The sequence below is a fragment of the Diceros bicornis genome, chromosome 39 (genome assembly GCF_020826845.1).
Source record: "Diceros bicornis minor isolate mBicDic1 chromosome 39, mDicBic1.mat.cur, whole genome shotgun sequence".
In the NCBI taxonomy this organism is placed as follows: domain Eukaryota; kingdom Metazoa; phylum Chordata; class Mammalia; order Perissodactyla; family Rhinocerotidae; genus Diceros; species Diceros bicornis.
In genome coordinates, this window is record NC_080778.1 from 28,258,468 (window position 1) to 28,279,792 (window position 21,325).

At 42.7% G+C, this 21,325-nt stretch overlaps 1 protein-coding gene across 3 annotated transcripts in view; it reads right to left on the reverse strand.

Annotated features, from left to right (window-relative positions):
* The window catches only part of LRP11 (LDL receptor related protein 11), a 42,989-nt gene extending 40,207 nt beyond the window's left edge, over positions 1-2,782 (reverse strand). For all 3 annotated transcript variants that reach the window (XM_058534278.1, XM_058534279.1, XM_058534277.1), the window contains exon 1: positions 1,989-2,782. In XM_058534278.1, the coding sequence (XP_058390261.1) occupies positions 1,989-2,613 (625 nt within the window). In that variant the 5' untranslated portion in view covers positions 2,614-2,782. The remainder of the gene's footprint in view (positions 1-1,988) is intronic.
* Positions 2,783-21,325: the final 18,543 nt, after the last annotated feature.

Here is a 21,325-nt window from a genome sequence, read left to right on the forward strand (position 1 = left end):
TGATAGAACCTAGATCTCTGGGTGTTGTGAGGAGAGAGGGAGTTCCTGTGTGTAAGGAGCTTATAACAGCGCCCTGCACCAAACTCAATACACGTTGGCAATAAACACGGCTGATGGTTTCTGCTATAAATTTCGTTATCCCATCCCACCTGTCCCTTCCCTATTTCTTCATCACCTTTTTATTTACCTCAAATGGACCCCTAACACATTCTCTGCAAGAGCTTTTCTAAACCATTTTCATGCTCCTTTAGCCTCGAACTCCACATGCTCACAAAACTCAGAAAAAAAAATCAAGAAGGAAAAACTTAGTAGTCTCAGAAGTATAAAGAACTGCAATGGGTTAAGCATCTGGGCAGGGAAAACACAGGGCAGTTGAACAGGACAACCTTTGCCCCACCTGCAGAGCAGGAGGAGGGCGCCTCCAGGCCTGAGCTGCACCCTTCCATGTTCCCCGTTGCTGGGGGTCTGAAGAAGTGCCAGCAGGGCAGTATTTTTCCAGAACGAGGACCAACCCCAGCGGTCACCTACTTTCACCCCTGACCATCTACAAAACCGAATTCCTAGACAAACGCCCCCTAGGAAAACGAAGGGCGAAGAAGAAAGTAGAAGAAAAAAATGACTCAGAAACTTCTATTAGTAAATTAAACTTTTTAAAGATTTTTAAAAATTTCCATGGGCATATTCTTTCCTTGTTAATCTTCCTTTTGGTTTCCTCTGGTTTATAAGAAAACTTCCTTTTGCAATGTCGGTTTTTCCAGACGTGGTGAGAACAAGAGAAGGGGACTTTGTTTCTTTGCTGCTGTGATTTTTGGGTCCCTATTTGGCAGACAGAAAGGATGTGTTTGTGACAGCCATGGGGTGGGCTTGGGGATGCTGGTGGGCGTCCAAGTGAAAGTGCCTCCTGCTCCCCTTTCAGGGAGAAAACCTCGGGCTGAGCAGTCACAGGGCAACCTTTGGATGTCTGCACCCCAATGAGGGTTCTAAGCCTCCTCTTGGGTGGAGGGGGTTAGGGGGCCAGGCCATTGTGGACACAGATTTCCAGGCCCTTCTCATTGGACCCGCAGGTCACGGAGAATCCAGATTTCCCAGGTGGCTGAGGCTACCCCCTCTAATCTTGCTATGATGTCACTCTCTGTTATTATACATCAAACAGCAACAGAGAGCGATCACACACACTGAGCTCAGCACAAGTGGGCCCAGTCAAGGTTTTAGTCCCTCAGTGACCTTAATCTCCAACTGCTACAGTTTTTTTGAGCCTCCTATAAGTGTCCGGATTCTCATTCTGAGCATGTGCAGCAAGTAAAACCATCGCATTAAAAGCATCGTTTTTAGTTCTTTTTAAAAAGACACGTGCCTTACACTTTCTTATCTTCAACTAAAATCAAGTTCCTTCTTTTCACTGTTTCTAAAAGGGAACAATAATCCACGGGAATCAATTGGATCCACTTCAAAAATATCCGACGTTTTCCTTCCCATTTTTATCTGATGAAAGTAACCAGAGGTGGAATTATGAGTCATGAGTCAAGCTAAGACGCAAGGCTGTGTTATGAGCAATCGGGGATCTAATTAGATTTTGCTCTTGCAATTGCTTGACACAAACCACATCTTACAAAAATCTGGAACCAAAATAAATTTTTATTTTTTGGCTCTGAGCGTTTCTCCTTTAAATCGAATTTCTATGAATCCTCTCAGATCAGCCTCTATCCCCAAGCCTAGAAAAATGCCAGAAGCAGCCCACCATGCCTGTTCCTGCCCGATCCACTGGGATTTTTCAGAAATCACCCCTCGACTGAGAAATCAGAGCCACTCTTCTGGATGCCCGCACCTAAGATAACTTGGAAGGAGGGTGTTTTTCACTTCCAACTTGGCTGAGAGGGCCCCGCGGTGCTGCCTAGGCGGTCTCCCCCGTGCAGCCACCCAACCGGCGGAAGGACAGCAGTCCTCCAGCGCGGGGCCGGGGCCCGGCCAGCCCTCAGGGGCGCGCTTACCCAGGCGAGGCGAGGCCGGGGCGGTGGCCGCGGCGCCGGCCTCCAGGCCCCCGTGCCCGCCGTCCGGGGCGCGGCTGAGGCTGTAGCTGCTGTAGCCGCGGTGCAGCGCGAAGGTGCAGACGCTGCGGCCGCGCGCCGTGCAGTTGAAGAGGTAGCAGCCCAGCGCGGCGGCCGGGGCCGCGGGCCGCCGGGGCAGCTCCACCACGGCCACGGAGCAGCGCGGCTCGGCGCAGCAGGCCGCCACGCACTGCCGCCAGTCGCGCACGGCCGCGGGCGCCCTCAGGAAGCTGGCGCCGGCCGCCAGGGAGTCCCGGGTGCGGATGATGGCGTTCGGCCTGGCGCTGTAGCCGCCGCCGCCCGGGCCCGGGCAGCCCTCCGGGGGGCGGCCGCCGGCGCGCAGCTCCAGCTCCAGCTCCTCCTGCGGCCGCTCCTGCTGCAGCTGCCGCCGGAACTCCTCCAGCAGCTGCTCCACGTCCGAGAGCTGGGCGCGCAGCGCGGACAGCGGCGGGGAGGGCGGGCCGGCCGCGCGGCCGCTCGGCAGCCAGAGGCAGAGCAGCAGCAGCCCGCGAAGCGCCCGGTGCCGCCCGCGCCCCGAGCCCGCGCCCTCCCGGGCGGCCGAGGCCATGGCGGCCGGCGGTGCGGAGCGAGCCGAGGCGGGGCCGCGCGCGCGAGGAAGGCGGCGAGCGCGGCCTGTGTCCTGCGCGGCCGCGGCGGCCTAGACCGGGGCGCTCACAGCGCGGCCCCCCCGGGGCCCGGCTGCGCCTCCCAGGCCGCGGGCGCGCGGGCGCCGGCGGGAACCGCTGCAGCGGGAGGCATAGCCGGCCCTGCCTCGGGCCCTTCCAGAGGCTTCCCGGCGCGCCCGCGCCTCTCTGCCCGGCCCCGTGGCGCGCTCGGTGGTGACCAGGCGGCCTCAGGGCGGATCAGCACCAGGGGAGCGAACAGTGGCCGCCGCGGGGGCGGGGACGCGTGGAGCCCCGCCCAGGCCGGCCCCTCCGCCCCCCTTGCTCCGGTTGACCCCTCCCACAACGCCCCTCCCGTAGGCTCCTCCCAGGCAGGAGAGCAGCCCGAGGAGGGCCGAGGGAGAGCGGGGTTCCGTGCGTGCCGCCTTGAGCGTGACTCTGTGCCCGCGGCCCTCCGGCTTAGGGCAGGGTTTATGTCTAGGCCCACCGGGTGTTATTAACTAGCCAGACCTGCTCGGGGTGTCAGCTCAAAGGGATACGGGCACTTGGGGGGAAGGGAGCCTTCCACCAATCCTTGTGACCTCCGGGCCAGCCCCAGAGAAGGGACATGCTCAACTAGGACACCACCAGACCCTGTCTCCAGTCCTTTACCTCATAGGTCCCTAATTGTTTCCACACTGGGTTCCCGAGAAGTATTTGAGTAGCACAAGGCGGGCAGTGCTGCTGAAAAAGACAAAAATTGGTAGTCACATTCACTCGTCTTCCACAACCATAACTAGAAATCTGAGCACAGCGAATTATAGGTACCTGGTGAGTTATCTCTGTAGCATGTGGAGAGGCCTTCAGCTTAGATCCTGTAGATCTAGAGGATTAGTGTTTTAAATGACATCGTAAGTATATAAAATGTCCAACCCAGCTGCCAGTGAGCAGCTTCTGTATCTTGTTTATTTCTGAGTCAGTTTCTGTCGACTCATTTTTCTCCTGATTATGGAATATATTTTCTTGCTTTTTAGTATGTCCAGAAAATTTTTGATTGGATGCTTGAACATTGTGAATTGTATATTGTTAGATGTCTATATTTTTTAGGTGGAGAAGAATAAATAACTGCATAGCAAAATAGCAGTCTTTTCTCCTATTTTTTTTTTTATTTCCAGAGCTGACGTTTAGGAACCCATTGCTTTCAGGTCCCGAACAGAGTAGGAAGTAGAACCAGAAGGTAAAAATAGAAAAGAAATGAAAAAAAATAGCCCAATATTTTTTGACGCTCCATGAAAAGGAGAAATTACAATTGTTGAGGATGCGTATTTGAGTGATTTTAAGGCTGAAAAAAATGGTTTCTTAGCCCTAAAGGCTATGTCTGGGCTGTACCACTGTAGGCTGGAGGTTCTTCCACGTATGAGCGAGTTACCCCATACAACTGCAGCCACTTTAAGATGCCCTGGAAGCAACATAAGGATTCCTTTTTGCCTGAGGCCTCAGAGAGCTTAAGTAGGCTTGTTATGAGCAGAAACTTTCACTTGTGACAAAAATGGCTTCGAAATGTATCATCAAACCTTTTAACTACTAGTTATTAAAATAATTATTTATATGAAAAATAATCATGTAGGATAATATAATATAATGTTAACTAACAATTATATATGATTTCAGAGTTTGCCAAACACATTCACTTACATGGTTTCATGTGGCTGCTGTGGGGTGGGGGCTGAAGACTAAGAAAATGCATCATTTCTGTGTAGAGATGGATCAGTGGACAAGGGCTTGGGTGAGACCTGTGGCTCACCTCTGCCAGGTCCTTACCAGACTATGTCCTCCCCAAGAGCCAGAGGCCAGCCTGCTTCTCACCTTCCCTGGTACTTGATATCCTGCTACGTTTCATGACGATGATGCCAATTAGGACTGAGCAGAGGAAGCTCCATAGGATGATCCATACAATTAATCAGATGGATGAATACTGGTAGGTGTCCAGGGCCTTTAATGGTGGTTCTAAAACAAAGAAAAAACCAAAAGCCCTCTCAAACCTAAGAATACATATACATTCCTCACACCTACTTTCCCAGGTAGTCCATGTCCCCCCACATACTTACTGACTCATTATGTGACAACCTGTCCATCAGATCCTGGGAGATAAAGATGAACAGGGGTTGTGCCCTGTCCTCTTGGAGCTCATGTTTCTACTGAGGGAGATAGCAAGTGTCCATCTGATCACCATATAGGGTGACATGTTTACTGTGGGTAGACCTTTTTGAGGATGACAGAATTGGAGGTGCTTAGTTCTGTCTGGGAAGGTGGTGAAGGCTTCGTAAGAAGTGACATTTGAGCTGGTTAAAAAATAACTAAAACAGAGGAAGAAGAGAAGGCCTGGAAGCACAATGATGCATAGAGGTTTGGGGACCATCTAGCAGTCCAGGGCGACTGGATCATTGGTTAATGGGGGAGGGGCCTCCTGCACTGAGGGGAGGAACGGGAAAGGAGGATGGTGGGAAATCCTATGGCAGTCACTCACTTTCTAGACAGGAAGTCCACCAGAAATCAATCAATCAATCAATCCATCCATCAAATTTTCAAATACACACACAGACTCATATCCACACAGGGAAGGCATTAGACCTTAAAGAGAGCTACCTCAGCCTCCACCCCCTGCTCAGTTACCTCTGGGCTCCAGCATTTTCTCAGAAACCCACTTCAAATTGGCCTGGGGAAGAAGGGCCACTGTGCTTAAACATGTGAGACATCTTACAGGCAGGGCAGGAAGGGCAGCTGGGCCTAAAGGAAGGGCAGCTGGGCCTTAAGAAGGGCCATGACCCGAGGGGAGAGAGCCCTCAGCAACCAGGGCAGCTGGTCTCCCAGTTGCTGCTTCTCCGATGGGACCAGGTGGTCTTGGATCTCCACCTCTCTCTGCACACATGATTTGTGCTTCTCTCAGAGTCTAGAGTTTTCTGCCCTCCATGTGCAGAGCCTGAGTTTACCTCACCTCAATTCCAGCAACGCACAGAAACTGGGATCAGAGACTCTCAGAGACTCTCAGAGATTCTGATGAGTCCAGCTTGGTCCTCTGTCCCCCCAGGTCCAGTTACTGAGGTGCAGAACTCATGAGGTACAAACATGGCTGTGGGCACTGCCTTCGTTCAGCCATGGAGGATGGAGTGAGAGAAAGGGAGTGGTAGGGAGTGGGGAAAGTCCTGAAAAGTGGACTTCTACACTGGCTATGGCAATGCCCAGAGTTTGCTTGAACACTTCTATTAATTTTTATTTCAAATTGAAGAAACCCTTGTAAAAAGTTCATTGCTAGGACTGCCAAGAACTGTTCTGAGTTCTGCACAAACATTGACTTATCTGCTCTTGACAACCTTACACAGCATGTGCTATTACCATCCCCGTGTTACAGTGGTTGGGAATGCAGTACTTCACACATCAAAGCCGTTCCATCTTGGGCAGCTCTAACTATTCATTAGAGCATTTTTTAAAATATTCAGTTATAATTTGCTCTGTAGCTTCCAAGTACTTGTTCTAGTTTATTTTCTTGGCATTTCTCAGAGCAATCTATACCTTCTCCCAAGTGACAGTCCTTTAAATATTTAAAAACTACCATTAATTCTCTCATGCAACTCAGTCTGGTAAATACAGCACAGTTAAGAGCGCCAACAGCAGCACCAGGGCCAACACCTACTGGCTGCGTAAACTTGGGGCAAGCCACCTACCCTGTTGAAACACCAGATCACTCAACTATAACATAGAAACAATTGCATAACCTTACTTCCCATGGTGTGGTGTGGATGAGGATGGTGAGATGAGGATGGTGAGGATGAAGGGACATAAAGTGTTTGAAGCACCAGGCACAATGATGACAAGCACATGGTACAGGCTCTGTAACTGTTGCCTATTGGTCTTCTCTCAGCCCACTGAGCTATCACATCATGAAGATTTAGATCTTGATTCTCTCGTCTAACGGTCTCTTATCTCACCTGGCTTTGTATCATCTGTAAACTGACAAACTTGCCTTTTGTCTTCATCCAAAAAATCGATTTAAAATGTGGACCATGAGAAGGACAAGGAGAGAGCCTGGAAGCACTTCATTAAAGTTAATATCGATATCAACCTACCCCAAGGTTGATATAAATTCATTAATTTGAACCCTTTGGTTGTGATTATGAGGTTATGAATCCACCCAGGTGTCCTTACCCAGCCAGATCCCCTCCATTTTCTCTGCAAACAGATCATGATAGGTCGTCACGTTGCTTGGAGTTGAGGCACGTTGTATTCTCATATTTGCCGTTTATAACACTAATTAAAACAATGAACACCATGTGCCTGAGTGGATGAACAAGGTCCACAACCTGAATCCTGGATCCTGACTCTTTCACTAGCTTGCAGTGAGTCACTTGGCCTCTGAGTTTTCTTTTCTTTTCTTTTTGCTTATAAAACTAAGAAACTGGGCTGAAAGATCTTGAGTGCCTTCATTTAAAACTTTTGTCAAATGTAAAGTGCTGCTTAAGGGGCCGGCCCAGTGGCACAGTGGTTAACTTCACACACTCTGCTTTGGCTTCCTGGCGTTTGTGGGTTCAGATCCCGGCGCAGACCTACACACCACTCGTGAAGCCGTGTTGTGGTGGTGCCCCACATACAAGATAGAGGAAGATTGGCAGAGATGTTAGCTCAGGGACAATCTTCCTTAAGCAAAAAGAGGAAGACTGGCAACAGATGTTAGCACAGGGCCAATCTTCCTAACCAAAAAAAAAAATAAAAATAAAAAAATAAAGTGCTGCTTACACTTGAATTAGAATGTTGGCTTCATGCTTGGAACAAATTTTATCTTTAAATGACAAGCTGTCATTGTGAAGTACCATACATAGCTTTTGTGTATTTTCACCATCCAAAGTCTAGTTTTCATCCATTACTGCACAAGTGTCCCCCTTTACCCTTTTCGCTCCCCAGCCCCCTCCCCATCTGGTAATCACCAATCTGTTCTCCATGTCTACATGTTTGTTTATTGTTTTTTTGCTTAATCTTCCACGTATGAGTGAAATCATACAGTATTTGTCTTTCTCCATCTGACTTATTTCACTTAGCATAATACCCGCAAGTTCCATCTGTGTTGTCTCAAATAGCAAGATTTCATCTTTTTTGCAGCTAAGTAGTATTCCAATGTATATCTATACCACATCTTCTTTATCAGGTCATTTAACATTGTTTTTCCACTCAAGCACATGACCTTCCTTATTTAAACTTTACCTTAAATATGTAAAATAAATTTTACCACTTGCAATGAGAGAAAAGATAAAACAAAGATTCCCCCTGCGGTGGTGGGAGCTGCCTCTGAGCTGGCTGCCTTGGGTTGGATTCTGGCAGCAGCTGTTGCCCAGACTCTCTGTCTTCCTGCTTCCGGGGCTGGAAAACGCTGAAGAGTCTGTACCTCACAGTGTGAAAGGTAGGGAGTAGATGTGTTTAAAGTGCTAGCACAGTACCTGTCACAGGACAAATTCTCTGTAAATGTGGACTGTTTATTATTTAAAAAAAGAAAAAAGAACACTCCTGCATGGAAAATTTAGTAATTGACTTACCATCCTGATGAGCACTGTTTTTCTGCCAGAGTTCTCCAAATAGGCCCTTAAAAGCAATTTCTAGACTCTTATCCAGGATTGTTTTCAGGTACAAGTTTTGCAAAATCTACCTTTTGAAATTTAGAACAGCTTTTGTCCATTTCTGTTGTCTGGGCACCTTTGAGAATGTTTGTAGAGTTTTCTATTGGTGCTGCCACAAATACCACAAACTTAGTGGCTTAAAACAATGCAAATTTATTATCTTACAGTTCTGTAGGTTAAGCTTGGACATTTTTAGGGCTTTTCTTTTTTTCCATATTGCCAAAATAACCTCCAGACCTAGTTTTTACTCCTGCCAACTAAAGGGCCTCGATACTCTGCCAAGCTGAGGATTCACATTATAGAATATTTGGTCAATTTTGAAATTAAAAAAGCACTCGTTCCCTCAGGAATTCTATCTCTAGCAATTAATTCTGCAAATATACTACACCAGTTTGGAAAGATGTAGGTACAGACACAGGACTTTTAGTAAAAGCAATAGCTGGAAACATCCTAAATCTACACAAGTAGAAGGCTGGTTAAATAAATTTTGGTATAATCCTGCCGTGGACTAGTTTGCATTTGTGTATTTCCTCGCTACATCATTAAGGGACACACAGAAGAGGCAGCAGATTATGCACAGTAAACCCCATCTGTTAAAAATATACATTCTCTCCTTGCTTTTATTAAGGTAGAATTGCATTTCCATAACCTATATTAAGTTTGTTTTCCCATTCATTGATGGAAAAAATACATTTGAAAAACCACAATGGTAGAAAGGCCTGGTTTGCAAGCGTTCCTATTTTTAGAAATTCTTGTACATATGCAGACAGAGATTGCATGGGAAACAAAGTGAGTGGGATCTGGCAAAGATGGACAGTGCGGTAAGGCAATGGAGGAGAATGTAAAGTACAACCAGTCATATTTAACAACCAAAGAAACAGTTAGTGTTTTTTACCTGGTGATTTTTAAAAGATATTAAAATTTTACCCACATCTGGTTTGGGGATGAGAGAAAAGGTGACAACAAGAAAAACTATTTCCATGTATCTTTTACTTTAGATAGGAGTTCAGAGTTTTCTTTTAAAATATAAGTACTATTAGAACAAAGAAAATAGTTCATTCAAAGTTATGATAAATATATCCAAGATAAAATTATGAAGTTAATCAAAGTTATGATAGTCAACTTTATCAAACTTTGACAATGAAATTTAATCAGTTATGATAAAGCTAATTCCTATACCAGGACCCACAAAACGGAGACCTCCCCAGCGGCCTGGCCCAGGTCACAAACCGAAACCTAATCAGTCTGCACTTTTGGGAAAAGCCTCCCAAAAGGCTCAGAGGCCTTAACCACGTCTGAGCAATAAGGACGTGCTCAGGAAATGAGTCTTAGGCATAGTCTTTATCTGGAAAAAGAATCAGGTCCTTTATATGCCCACAATTGCAAGATTGGTCGATCATCTCAAGTCATTGAGCAATCATCACTCTAGAAGTAGGGACAGACATATGGCATTGTGAAACACAAATCATTAGCAGTTTAAAGGTGACAAAAATTGAGCAAATAAGAATAATAATCATTAGTAAGGCCTAGAACCCTGATCTCAAAATGGCTCTGAGCCCCGAGGGTAACCAGCCAACAGGTCAAAGTGGTCTAGGAGGCCAGCAGTATCACCTATGTTATTGAGGAGATTTATATTATAATATTTATATTATATTATATTTATATTACCTTTAGCTCTCGTTTTATGTGACCAGACTCATTTATGTAAAAGCAACATTCTTCTCCCAGAAGTGCACAAATGCCCCCTTGTAGAGCAGTTAGCATGTAAAGAGCGTTTTGATTTTGAAGGACAACTTCTGGCTGACTGTTTGTTTGACTCTATTGATATTCAGTAGCTTGTGGGGTGGCATTGAAGGTTGAAGCCATCACAAGGGAGAGGTTACAAATGGCCTTTTCAAGATCAATTACCTCATAAGTAGGAAATAATGCTGTAGCAAAGGCATGTCCCATTCCTGTTTTATCTACAATTGTGCTGTATGTAGAAAGTCCCTGAAAGTCATAGTTTCTTTTGGCTCTCTTAAGATGATAAGAGAATGAACCAAGAACTGTGATATGAGCAGTGGAAAGAAGATTTTTTCTAATGGTAGCATCTGAGGTGAGTGCTATTCAACATTGTCCCTTCCAGGAAAAAGAGAGACTGGAACAAATATTGGAGCCACATAGAAAAAATTGTACAAGGACGTCAACAACATGGCGGAGTGAGCTGTTCCCTTTATCTCTCCCCCTTCGAACTACAACTAAATGGACATTCATTGATCAGCAGAGGATACCCACACAGCACAACAGGATGCCTGAGAGACCCGCACAGCTATACATCTGAAGGTGGATGGACTACCCACAGGGAGATGGAGATAGGTGAGCACTTCCCGGGCCCCAGCAGCCCCGTGCATGCATGTGACTGCTGTCCCAGCTAGAGCCCCATAGTATCACTGCAGTGCTGAGGGTGGGAGCGCTCCTTGGTATGGCTGCAGGAACTGATGATGGCAGCCCTGAGCCCCCATGTGATCACCTTCCTGTCAGGTGGGAGAGCCCACAGTGCTGCTGTGGTCCCAGGGAGTGGCCCAGGCTTGGACTGAGTTGGGAGGCACCATCCACCAAGCACAATGGCAAGTGTGACCCAGGAAGAGGCGGCAGTGGATCTGCACACCTGGGCGAATGACTTCCTGGGTGCCACGAACTCCTGTAGTACCACTGTGACCTCAAAGGTGGGATCACACCTCAGTGGGACTGTGAGAGCAGGTGGCAGCAGCCCTGAGCCCTTGCATTATCACTTTCCCATTCAGTGGGAGAGCCCACAGTGCCGCTGTGGTCACAAGGAGTGGCCCAGGCTCAGATAGGCACAGCTGCCAGGGATCCCAGTGGGCTCAGAATACACAGTTCCTCCCCCCTTCTCCCCCAGTGGTGGCAGGTGGTATCTGTGACCAGATACTATCACTATGTGAAGGCACAAATCCACCCCATAAAATAATATGGAGAGGTATGCTAATACTCCAGACCAGAGGGAAAAAGACAAACACCCAGAAAACAATCTTGAAGGCACAGAAATTTGCACCTAAATGATAGAGAATTCAAAATAGCTATTATAACAAAACTCAATGAGTTGCAAGAAAACTCAGAAAGACAGTTCAATAAAATCAGGAAAAAATTAATGAACAGAGGAAATTCTTCACAGAAGAGATTGAAACTATAAAGAAAAACCATTCAGAAATGTTGGAGATGAAAAACACAATGAATGAGATAAAGAAAAGTCTGGAGTCTGTAAATAACAGAGCTCATTTAATGGAGGACAGAATTAGCAACTTAGAGGACAGAAATATAGAAATGTTTCAGATGGAGGAGAGAGAACTAAGACTAGAAAGAAATGACAAAATTCTCAGAGAAATATCCAACTCAATTAGGAAAAACAACATAAGAATTATAGGTATTTTAGAGGGAGAAGGGAGGGAGAAAGGAGCGGAGAGCTTGTTCAAAGAAATAATTGTTGAGAACTTCCAAAACCTTTCAAAGGAGCTGGAATTACAAGTAAATGAAGCTAATAGAATTCCTAATTACATCAATGTAAAAAGACCTTCTTCAAGGCGTATATTAGTAAAACTGGCAAAAGTCAATGACAAAGAAAAAATATTAAGAGCAGCGAGACACAAGAAAATAACCTGCAAAGGAACCCCTATCAGGCTTTCAACGGATTTCTCAGCAGAAACCTTACTAGAGTAGGAGAGAGTGGAATGATATATTCAAAATTCTGAAAGACAAAAACCTTCAGCGAAGAATACTCTATCCAGAGAAAATTATCCTTCAGATATGATGGAGAAATAAAAACTTTCCCAGATAAACAAAAGCTGAGGGAGTTCATTCCCACAAGACCCCCCTCCCCCCGGCAAGAAATGATCAAGTAGGCCTTCATACCTGAAAAAAAGAGGAAAGGTTTACAAAGACTTGAGCAAGGAGATTAATAGGCAAAGTCAGAAAATTGCAGCTCTCTATCAGAACAGGTTAGCAAACACTTAATTATAACATTAAAGATAATGGGAAGGAAAACATCAAGAATAACTATAATCACTTCATTTTAACCACAAACTCGCAACACAAAATGGAATAAGTTGTGACAACAATAACTTAGATGGGAAAGAGGAAATGGATGGAACCTCCTTAGACTAAGGAAATAAGAGGCTATCAGAAAATGGACTATCTCATCTATGAGATCTGTTATATAAACCTCACAGTAACCACTAAACAAAAAATCAGCACAGAGACACAAATGATAAATAATGAGAAAACTATCATAGAGAACCACCAAATTGAATTGGCACTCCGAAATACATGGGATGAGAACCAAGGGAAATACATAAAACTGGAAAACAAGTGATAAAATGGCAAAATTAAGCCCATATATATCAATAATCACTCTAAATGGAAATGGATTGAATTCTCCAATCAAAAGACACAGAGTGGCTGGATGGATTAAAAAACAAGACCCAACAATATGCTGCCTCCAGGAAACACATCTCAGCTCTAAAGACAAACACAAGCTCAGAGTGAAGGGATGGAAGATGATACTCCAAGCTAATGGCAAGCAAAAGAAAGCAGGTGTTGCCATGCTTATATCAGACAAAGTAGATTTCAAGATAAAACAGGCCATGAGAGACAAAGAGGGGCAGTATATAATGATAAAAGAGACACTCCATCAAGAGGACATAACACTTATAAATATATATGCACCTAACTCGGGAGCACCAAAGTACATAAAGCAACTATTAATTGACCTAAAACGAGATATTAACAACAACACAATAATAGTAGGGGACCTTAACACCCTACTTACATGGGTGGACAGATCATCCAGACAGAAATTCAACAAGGAAATAGTGGGATTAAATGAAAAACTAGACCAGATGGACTTAATAGATATATATAGAGCACTCCAACCAAAAACAGCAGAATACATGTTCTTCTCAAGTGCGCACGGGACAGTCTCAAAGATAGACCATATGTTGGGAAACAAGGAAAGCCTCAATAAATTTAAGAAGATTGATCACATCAAGTGTCTTTTCCAACCATAATGCTATGAAACTAGAAATCAACTACAAGGAAAAACTGGGAAAGGGGCAAAGATGTGGAGACTAAACAACACACCACCGAACAACCAATGGATCACTGAAGAAATTAAAAGAGAAATAAAAAAATACCTAGAGACAAGTGAAAATGAAAATTCACCATACCAACTCATATGGGATGCAGCAAAAGTTGTCCTAAGAGGGAAACTCATAGCAATACAGGCCCAACTTAACAAATAAGAAAAATCTCAAATAAGTAATCTTGAACCACACCTAACAGCACTATAAAATGTTGAACAAACAAAGCCCAAAGTCAACAGAAGGAGGGAAATAATAAAAATTGGAGTACAAATTGAAACTGAAAACGAAAAAACAGTAGAAAGGATCAATGAAAAAAGGAGATGATTCTTTGAGAAGATAAACAAAATTGACAAACTCGTAGCCAGACTCACTAAGAAAGTAATAGAGAAGGCTCAAATAAATAAAATTAGAAATTAAAGAGGAGAAATGACAATGGATACCACAGAAAAACAAAAGATTATAAGAGAATACTGTGAAAAACTATATGCCAATAAATTGGACAATCTAGAAGAAATGGATAAACTCTTAGACTCACATAACCTCCCCAAACTGAAATAAGAAGAAATAGAGAATCTGAATAGACCAATTATAAGAAAAGAGATTGAAACAGTAATCAAAAACCTACCAAAAAATAGAAGTCCAGGTCCAGATGGCTTCTCTGGTGAATTCTACCAAACATTCAAAGAAGATTTAATACCTATCATTCTCAAACTATTCCAGAAAACTGAAGAAGATGAATACTTCCTAACACATTTTACAAGGCCAACATCACCCTGATCCCAAAGCCAGACAAGAACAACACAAAGAAGGAAAATTACAGGCCAATATTGCTGATGAACATAGATTAAAAAATCCCCAACAACATATTGGCCAACAAAATAGAGTGCTACATTAAAAGGATCATACACCGTGACCAAGTGGGATTTATACCAGGATGCAAGGATGGTTCAACATCCTCAAATCAATCAAAATGATACACTACATTAACAAAAAGAGGAATAAAAACCACATGATCATCTCAATAGATGCAGAGAAAGCATTTGACAAGATCCAACATCCATGTATGATAAAAACTCTCAATAAAATGGGTATAGAAGGAAAGTACCTCAACATAATAAAGGTCATGTATGACAAACTCACAGCCAACATCATACTCAATGGGGAAAAGCTGAAAGCCATCTTTCTGAGAACAGGAACAAGACAAGGGTGCCCACTCTTGCCACTCTTATTCAACATAGTAATGGAGGTTTTGGCCAGAGCAATTAGGCAAGAAAAAGAACTAAAAGGTATACGAATTTCAAGGAAGAAGTGAAACTCTTGCTGTTTGCAGGTGATATGATTTTATATATAGCAAACCCTAAAGAATCCATTGGAAAACTATTAGAAATAATCAACAACTACAGCAAAGTTGCAGGGTACAAAATCAACTTACAAAAATCAGTTTCATTTCTATACTCTAATAATAAACTAACAGAAAGAACTCAAGAATATTATCTCATTTAGAACCTCAACAAAAAGAATAAAATATCTAGGAATAGTTTTAACCAAGGAGGTGAAAGACTTATACAATGAAAACTATAAGACATTATTGAGAGAATTGGAAGAAGACATAAAGAAATAGAAAGACATTCCATGCACATGAATTGGAAGAATAAACGTAGTCAAAATGTCTATATTACCTAAAGCAATCTACAGATTCAGTGCAATCCCAATCAGAATCCCAATGACATTCCTCACGGAAATAGAACAAACAATCCTGAAATTCATATTGGGCAACAAAAGATCCCCAACAGCTAAAGAAATTCTGAAAAAAATGAAAAAATCTGGAGACATCACAATCTCTGACTTCAAAAAATACTACAAAGCTATAATAATCAAAACACCACGGTAGTGGTACAAAAAAAGATGCACAGATCGGTGGGAAAGAACTGAAAGCTCAGAAATAAAACCACACATCTATGGACAGCTAGTCTTTGCCAAAGGAGCTAAGAACATACAATGGAGAAAGGAAAGTCTCTTCAATAAATGGTGTTGGGAAAACAGGACAGCCACATGCAAAAGAATGAAAGTAGACAATTATCTTTCTTTCTTTCTTTTTTTTTTATAGGGCTCTTTCTTTCTTTCTTCCTTCCTTCCTTCCTCCTTCCTTCCTTCCTTCCTTCCTTCCTTCCTTCCTTCCTTCCTTCCTTCCTTCCTTCCTTCCTTCCTTCCTTCCTTCCTTCCTTTCTTTTTCCCCCAAAGCCCCAGTAGATAGTTGTATGTCATAGCTGCACATCCTTCTAGTTGCTGTATGTGGGACGCGGCTTCAGCATGGCTGGAGAAGCAGTGCGTCGGTGCACACCTGGGATCTGAACCGGGGCTGCCAGTAGCGGAGCGCACGCACTTAACCGCTAAGCCATGGGGCCTGCCCGACAATTATCTTTCTCCATACAAATTAATTCAAAATGGATTAAGACTTGAAGGTAAGACGTGAAATCATAAAACTCCTAGAAGAAAATATAGGCAACACACTCTTTGACATCTGTCTTAGAAGGATCTTTTCAAACACCGTGTCTACACAGACAAGGGAAACAAAAGAAAAAATAAACAAGTGGGACTTCATCAGACTAAAGAGCTTCTGCAAGGCAAAGGAAACCAGGCTCAAAATGAAAAGACAACCCACCAACTTGGAGAAAATATTTGCAAATCATACATCCGACAAGGAGTTAATATCCAAAATATATAAAGAATTCATACAATCAACAACAAAAAAACAAACATCCTGTTCAAAAACTGAGCAGTGGATATGAACAGACGTTTTTCCAACGAAGGTATACAGAAGGCCAACAGGCACATGAAAAGATGTTCAACATCACTAATTATTAGGGAAATGCAAAACAAAACTACAATGACATGTCACCTTAGATCTGTTAGAATGGCTATAATTACCAAGACAAAAACAACAAATGTTGGAGAGGATGTGGAGAAAAGGGAACCTTCATACACTGCTGGTGGGAATGCAAACTGGTACAGCCACTATGGAAAACAGTATGGAGATTTCTCAAAAAAGTAAAAATCAAAATACCATACGATCCACCTATCCCACTACCGGGTATTTATCGAAAGAACTTGAAATCAACAATTCAAAGAGATTTATGCACCTCTATGTTCATTTCAGCATTATTCACTATAGCCAAGATGTGGAAGCAACCCAAGTGCCCATCGACTGATGACTGAATAAAGAAGATGTGGTGTATATATATATATATACACACACACAATGGACTACTACTCAGCCATAAAAAAAACCAAAAGTGTCCCATTTGCAACAACATGGATTGACCTTGAGTGTATTATGTTAAGTGAAATAAGCCAGATAGAGAAAGACAAACACCGTATGATTTCACTCATGTGGAAGATAAATAAATACATGGACAAAGAGAAAAGATTTGTGGTTACCAGGGGGAAGTGTGTTGGGGGGTGGATATAAGGGGTAAAGGGGCACATATACATGGCGACTGACAAATAATAATGTACAACTGAAATTTAACAATGTTATAAACCATTATGACCTCAATAAAATAAATAAATAAATAAATATATAAATTATCCAGTGTTTTCGAGAGATATGGCATAAGTGGGTCTGTCCATCCAGAGTCTTTTGTTTGGTTCAAAAGAGGGAATTTCATGGTTAGAAATGTAATCATTCTCACAGGAGACATGGTAGTCAGAACTGGTAGTGTGAGAATGGTTATAGGAACAACGAACATTTCTATAAACTTGGAGCAAAAGATGAGATTGATATTGGCCAGTTGAATTTTGTTGAGGGTCAATTGGGTCATAAATTTTATTAGAGTTTTTACCTAAGTTCCACCATTCTCCTGACTTTTGATCTGTACCCTGATGAGTGCCTGTTAAGGGGAGTATATCAACTTCCCATTTGCCAGTTCCATTATTTTGGGAGTGTCCCCACCATAGAGACACATCAAGGGATGTAACATCATAATGGTTTTCTGAACCCCAGCGAGGTGTGAATTCATGGTCAACAAAATAATACAGAAGGGTGAAGTTACAAAGATTGAGTGGTAAATGACCCAGAGTTTTCCCAGTGCCATTTATATTTTCAGTACACAAGGAAAGATTATGGGTGAGTACCCAAATTCAGGTGAGAGAGACACCATAGTGAGCTGGAGGTACCCAGTGAAGTGAGGTAATATCTGCGACTTGTCTTCCAGAGTGCAGTCAATAGGTGGTTTCAAAAATGCCAGAGGAAAATTCTACGCCTTTTCTAGTTAGATTCCTCCAACCTTCTAAGGACAGAGGCCATGCTACCAGTTCAGGAACATCATGAGTGTGGTTTGTCCTGATGCATATCCAGCAATTGGTAAGATTGGCACTCTTTGCAAGTTTCTGTAGAGTTGGGATGAAACAGTGAGATAAAGTGGTGCAAAGTAGATGGTAGCTTATCATAATAAGCACCATTAGGCAGCTCTCAGCCAGATCCCAGACGTTTTGTTGCCTACTAATTGGTGATTTAGTTAAATGATTTCAGGTGGTTGTTATGACAGGCTTATTAGAACTAAAACTTTTATGATTAGGTTTTAGCCTATTTTATATGCAATTTAGAGGAGGTGAAAATAAGGAGTGAAGCATTGAGGTGGGTAAGGAAAATAGGGCAATAGTTAAACAATATCAAAAAGGCAATCTAAAACACAAGGAAGGGACCTGTGTCACATAAGACTATTAGAATTGCTAACATACTTAGGAGTATGATTATTGTAGCAGTTATAATGTAGGTATATGATTTGTGCATTACAAAGATTTAGATGGGGAAGACATAAGATTAGAAATACAGGCCTGGTCCTGTGCCTTGGGATTCGCAGTCTACATTAGGTGTAGTCTGCTTCTCATCCAGGTGATTGTTGTTTTGGGGCATGTTTTGATAACTGTAAGATCACAGATTGAGAAGTCTTGTCAGGGGTGGTAGATGTGGGAGCCTTATTAAAAGAGAAATATGAATCCGTGAGTCAATAGCTTTTAACTTTGCAGCACAAGGATTAGTCAGCAACATCTGATACGGTTCCTTCCAGCAAGGCTGCAGGGAGTCCTTATGGAGGTGTATTTTCCAATAAGCCATGCCTCCAGGTGGTAAGCTGTGGTGTTCAATGTCTTCATCTCCTGGGAGTGCACTGTGAAAAGACTGTTCTACCAGTGCTACCATTGGGTTGAGCCTTTACAATAGGTCGTCATGTCACCTTTAAGTAGACTAGGTTCATAAGCCCCTTGGTCCAGTCTCATTGGCTTCCCAGTAATAATTTCAAAAGGTGAAAGTTCATGTTTCCCAAAAGGAGTGGATCTGAGATTTAACATACTAATGGGAGAGCCATTGGCCATGGAAGATGGAAAGATTCCATAAGTTTTGCCAATTGGGTTTTTATAATACCATTGGTTCATTCCACAAGGCCAGAGGATTGAGGAGGATAGGCACAGTGAAAATGAGGCATTATTGCCCAAATGTAACAAATAGATTGTAATATTTATCCTGTAAAATGGCTCCCTTGGTCACTGTGAAGTTCCAAGGGAATTCCACAATTTGGAATCATTTTTTTCCAACTATATCTTTGCTACTGCTGAGGCCTTAGTCTATGACATGGGAAACCTTCAACCCAATGGGAAAACATACAAACCATTACTAAAACATATCTGTGCCCCTGAAATGGTATACCTCAGAGGGTCTAGATGGCAAGGGAAAATGTTCCATAGAACTGTGGCTAGGTTTTCCAGGATTACGTTTAGGACAGATTTGACATTTATTATAGACATAAGAAGCTACTTGAGGTAAAGGTTAGGCTTTCCCCAAGGTATCATTTTATCTGAACTCCAATGGGTCAAGTCATGTATATAACCAAGGATTTGTTCCTGGAGGCGGTCAGGGAGGACCATACCAGGTTGTTAGGGCCATACCAAAGGTTGATTTTAGTGTTAAATTGGCAGCCTTTTTCAGTCTAGTATTTTCTTTCTTGTTCAGAGGTTAATTTTTGGGCCTCCTGAAGAATGCCCAAGTTAAGGTCTCCTGTAACTATTTTGAGTGGAGGTGATAAGGAGAGTTCTCAGACAGGTTTTTCCTTTTGGAAGGTTACCTATTAGCAGCTGCATTGACCAAATAGTTTCCTTTGTCTTTCTCAGTATCTACCATGGAATGTCCAGGAATCTTTTTAATAGCTAAGGATTTAGGCTTTTAGATCACAATGTTAAATTCTTCAGCAAACTTGTGGGGATATTCACTGGGAAACTACCTGGCTATGTCCCATAATTCAGCTTTTGACAGGGGGTAAAGAAAGTTTGGGAGATTCCTGTCTCCCCAGCTTCATCTTAAATGGGACAGTAAGAGCATGGGGTCAAGTGGGGCTTTGGGTGGTGGACTGGGCTCTGAGATGTCTGAGGGAGGCTCAGGGTCTGGGGGGGTGCGAAATGGAGTTCAGCCACGGAAGGGTATAAGGGAGGAGGAGTCAAAGAAGGTGGGGCAGAAGGAGTTGGAGGAGGAGGAAGAGTTTGTGAAGCTTGGGCCGATTTTTCTAGTTCTAAAAGTTTCTTACAGACATCTGAATCAGCTTCTGAAAGTTTCCAGTTAACTACCTGAAAGGAAGCAACTTTTTCAGCATTTCTCATAGAGGCCTCTAGGTACCAATTAAAATAGGCTTCCCATTCATTTTGCCTAGTTTTGTAACCTTTTTCTAATTGTGTGCATAAATAAACTAATTTTGAAATATCAAAATTTCCCCATCTTGGCCAACGAAGTTTCAAACCATCCCGGGTAATAAGAGTCTGTTTTAGAAGTCCCGACATACGTTACTCCATTTTGCTATCACTGTGCACAATCTATACTGATTTTTTTTTTTGTTAACTTAGTCTACCAACTGCTTAGAAAGGAGTGTGGAAAGTCTCCAATTTTAACTGTGCATTTGTCTATTTCTCCTTTCAGTTTTTGTTTATATATATAGAAAATTTCTTAGTAGGTGCATAAAAATTTAGGATTGTTGCATCTTCTTGATAAATCGATCCATTTATCATTGAACAATGGCACTCTGCATCTCTAGTAATGTTCCTTATTTGGAAGTTTACTTTTTCTGATATTCATACACTGCTCAACTTTTGTTATTATTTGCATGTTTATCCTTTTCCATCCTTTTCCTTTTAACTTACCTATGTTTTATATATAAAGTGGGTTTTCTTGTAGGCAGCATAGAGTTGGGTCTTGATTTTTTTTATTTTTTTAAGTTATTTATTTATTTTTTATTGGCATCATAATAGTTTATAACACTGTGAAATTTCAGTTGAACATTATTATTTGTCAGCCACCATATATGTGCCCCTTTACCCCTTATGCCCACCCCCAACCCCCTTCCCCTCTGGTAACCTCTAATCTGTTCTCTTTGTCCATGTATTTGTTTACCTTCCACATATGAATAAAATCATATGGTGTTTGTCTCTCTCTGTCTGGCTTATCTCGTTTAACATAATACCCTCAAGGTCCATCCATGTTGTTGCAAATAGGATGATTTTGTCTTTGTTTTATGGCTGAGTAGCAGTCCATCGTATATATATACCACATCTTCTTTATCCATTCATCCACCACTGGGCACTTGGGTTGCTTCCATGTCTTGGCTATTGTGAATAATGCTGCAATGAACACAGGGGTGCAGAAGTCTCTTTGAATTGTTGATTTCAAGTTCTTTCAATAAATACCCAGTAGTGGGATAGCTGGGTCATATGGTATTTTGATTTTTAGATTTTTGAGGAATCTCCATACTGTTTTCCATAGAGGCTGCACCAGCTTGCATTCCCGCCAGCAGTGCATGAGTGTTCCCTTTTCTCCACATCCTCTCCAACATTTGTTGTTT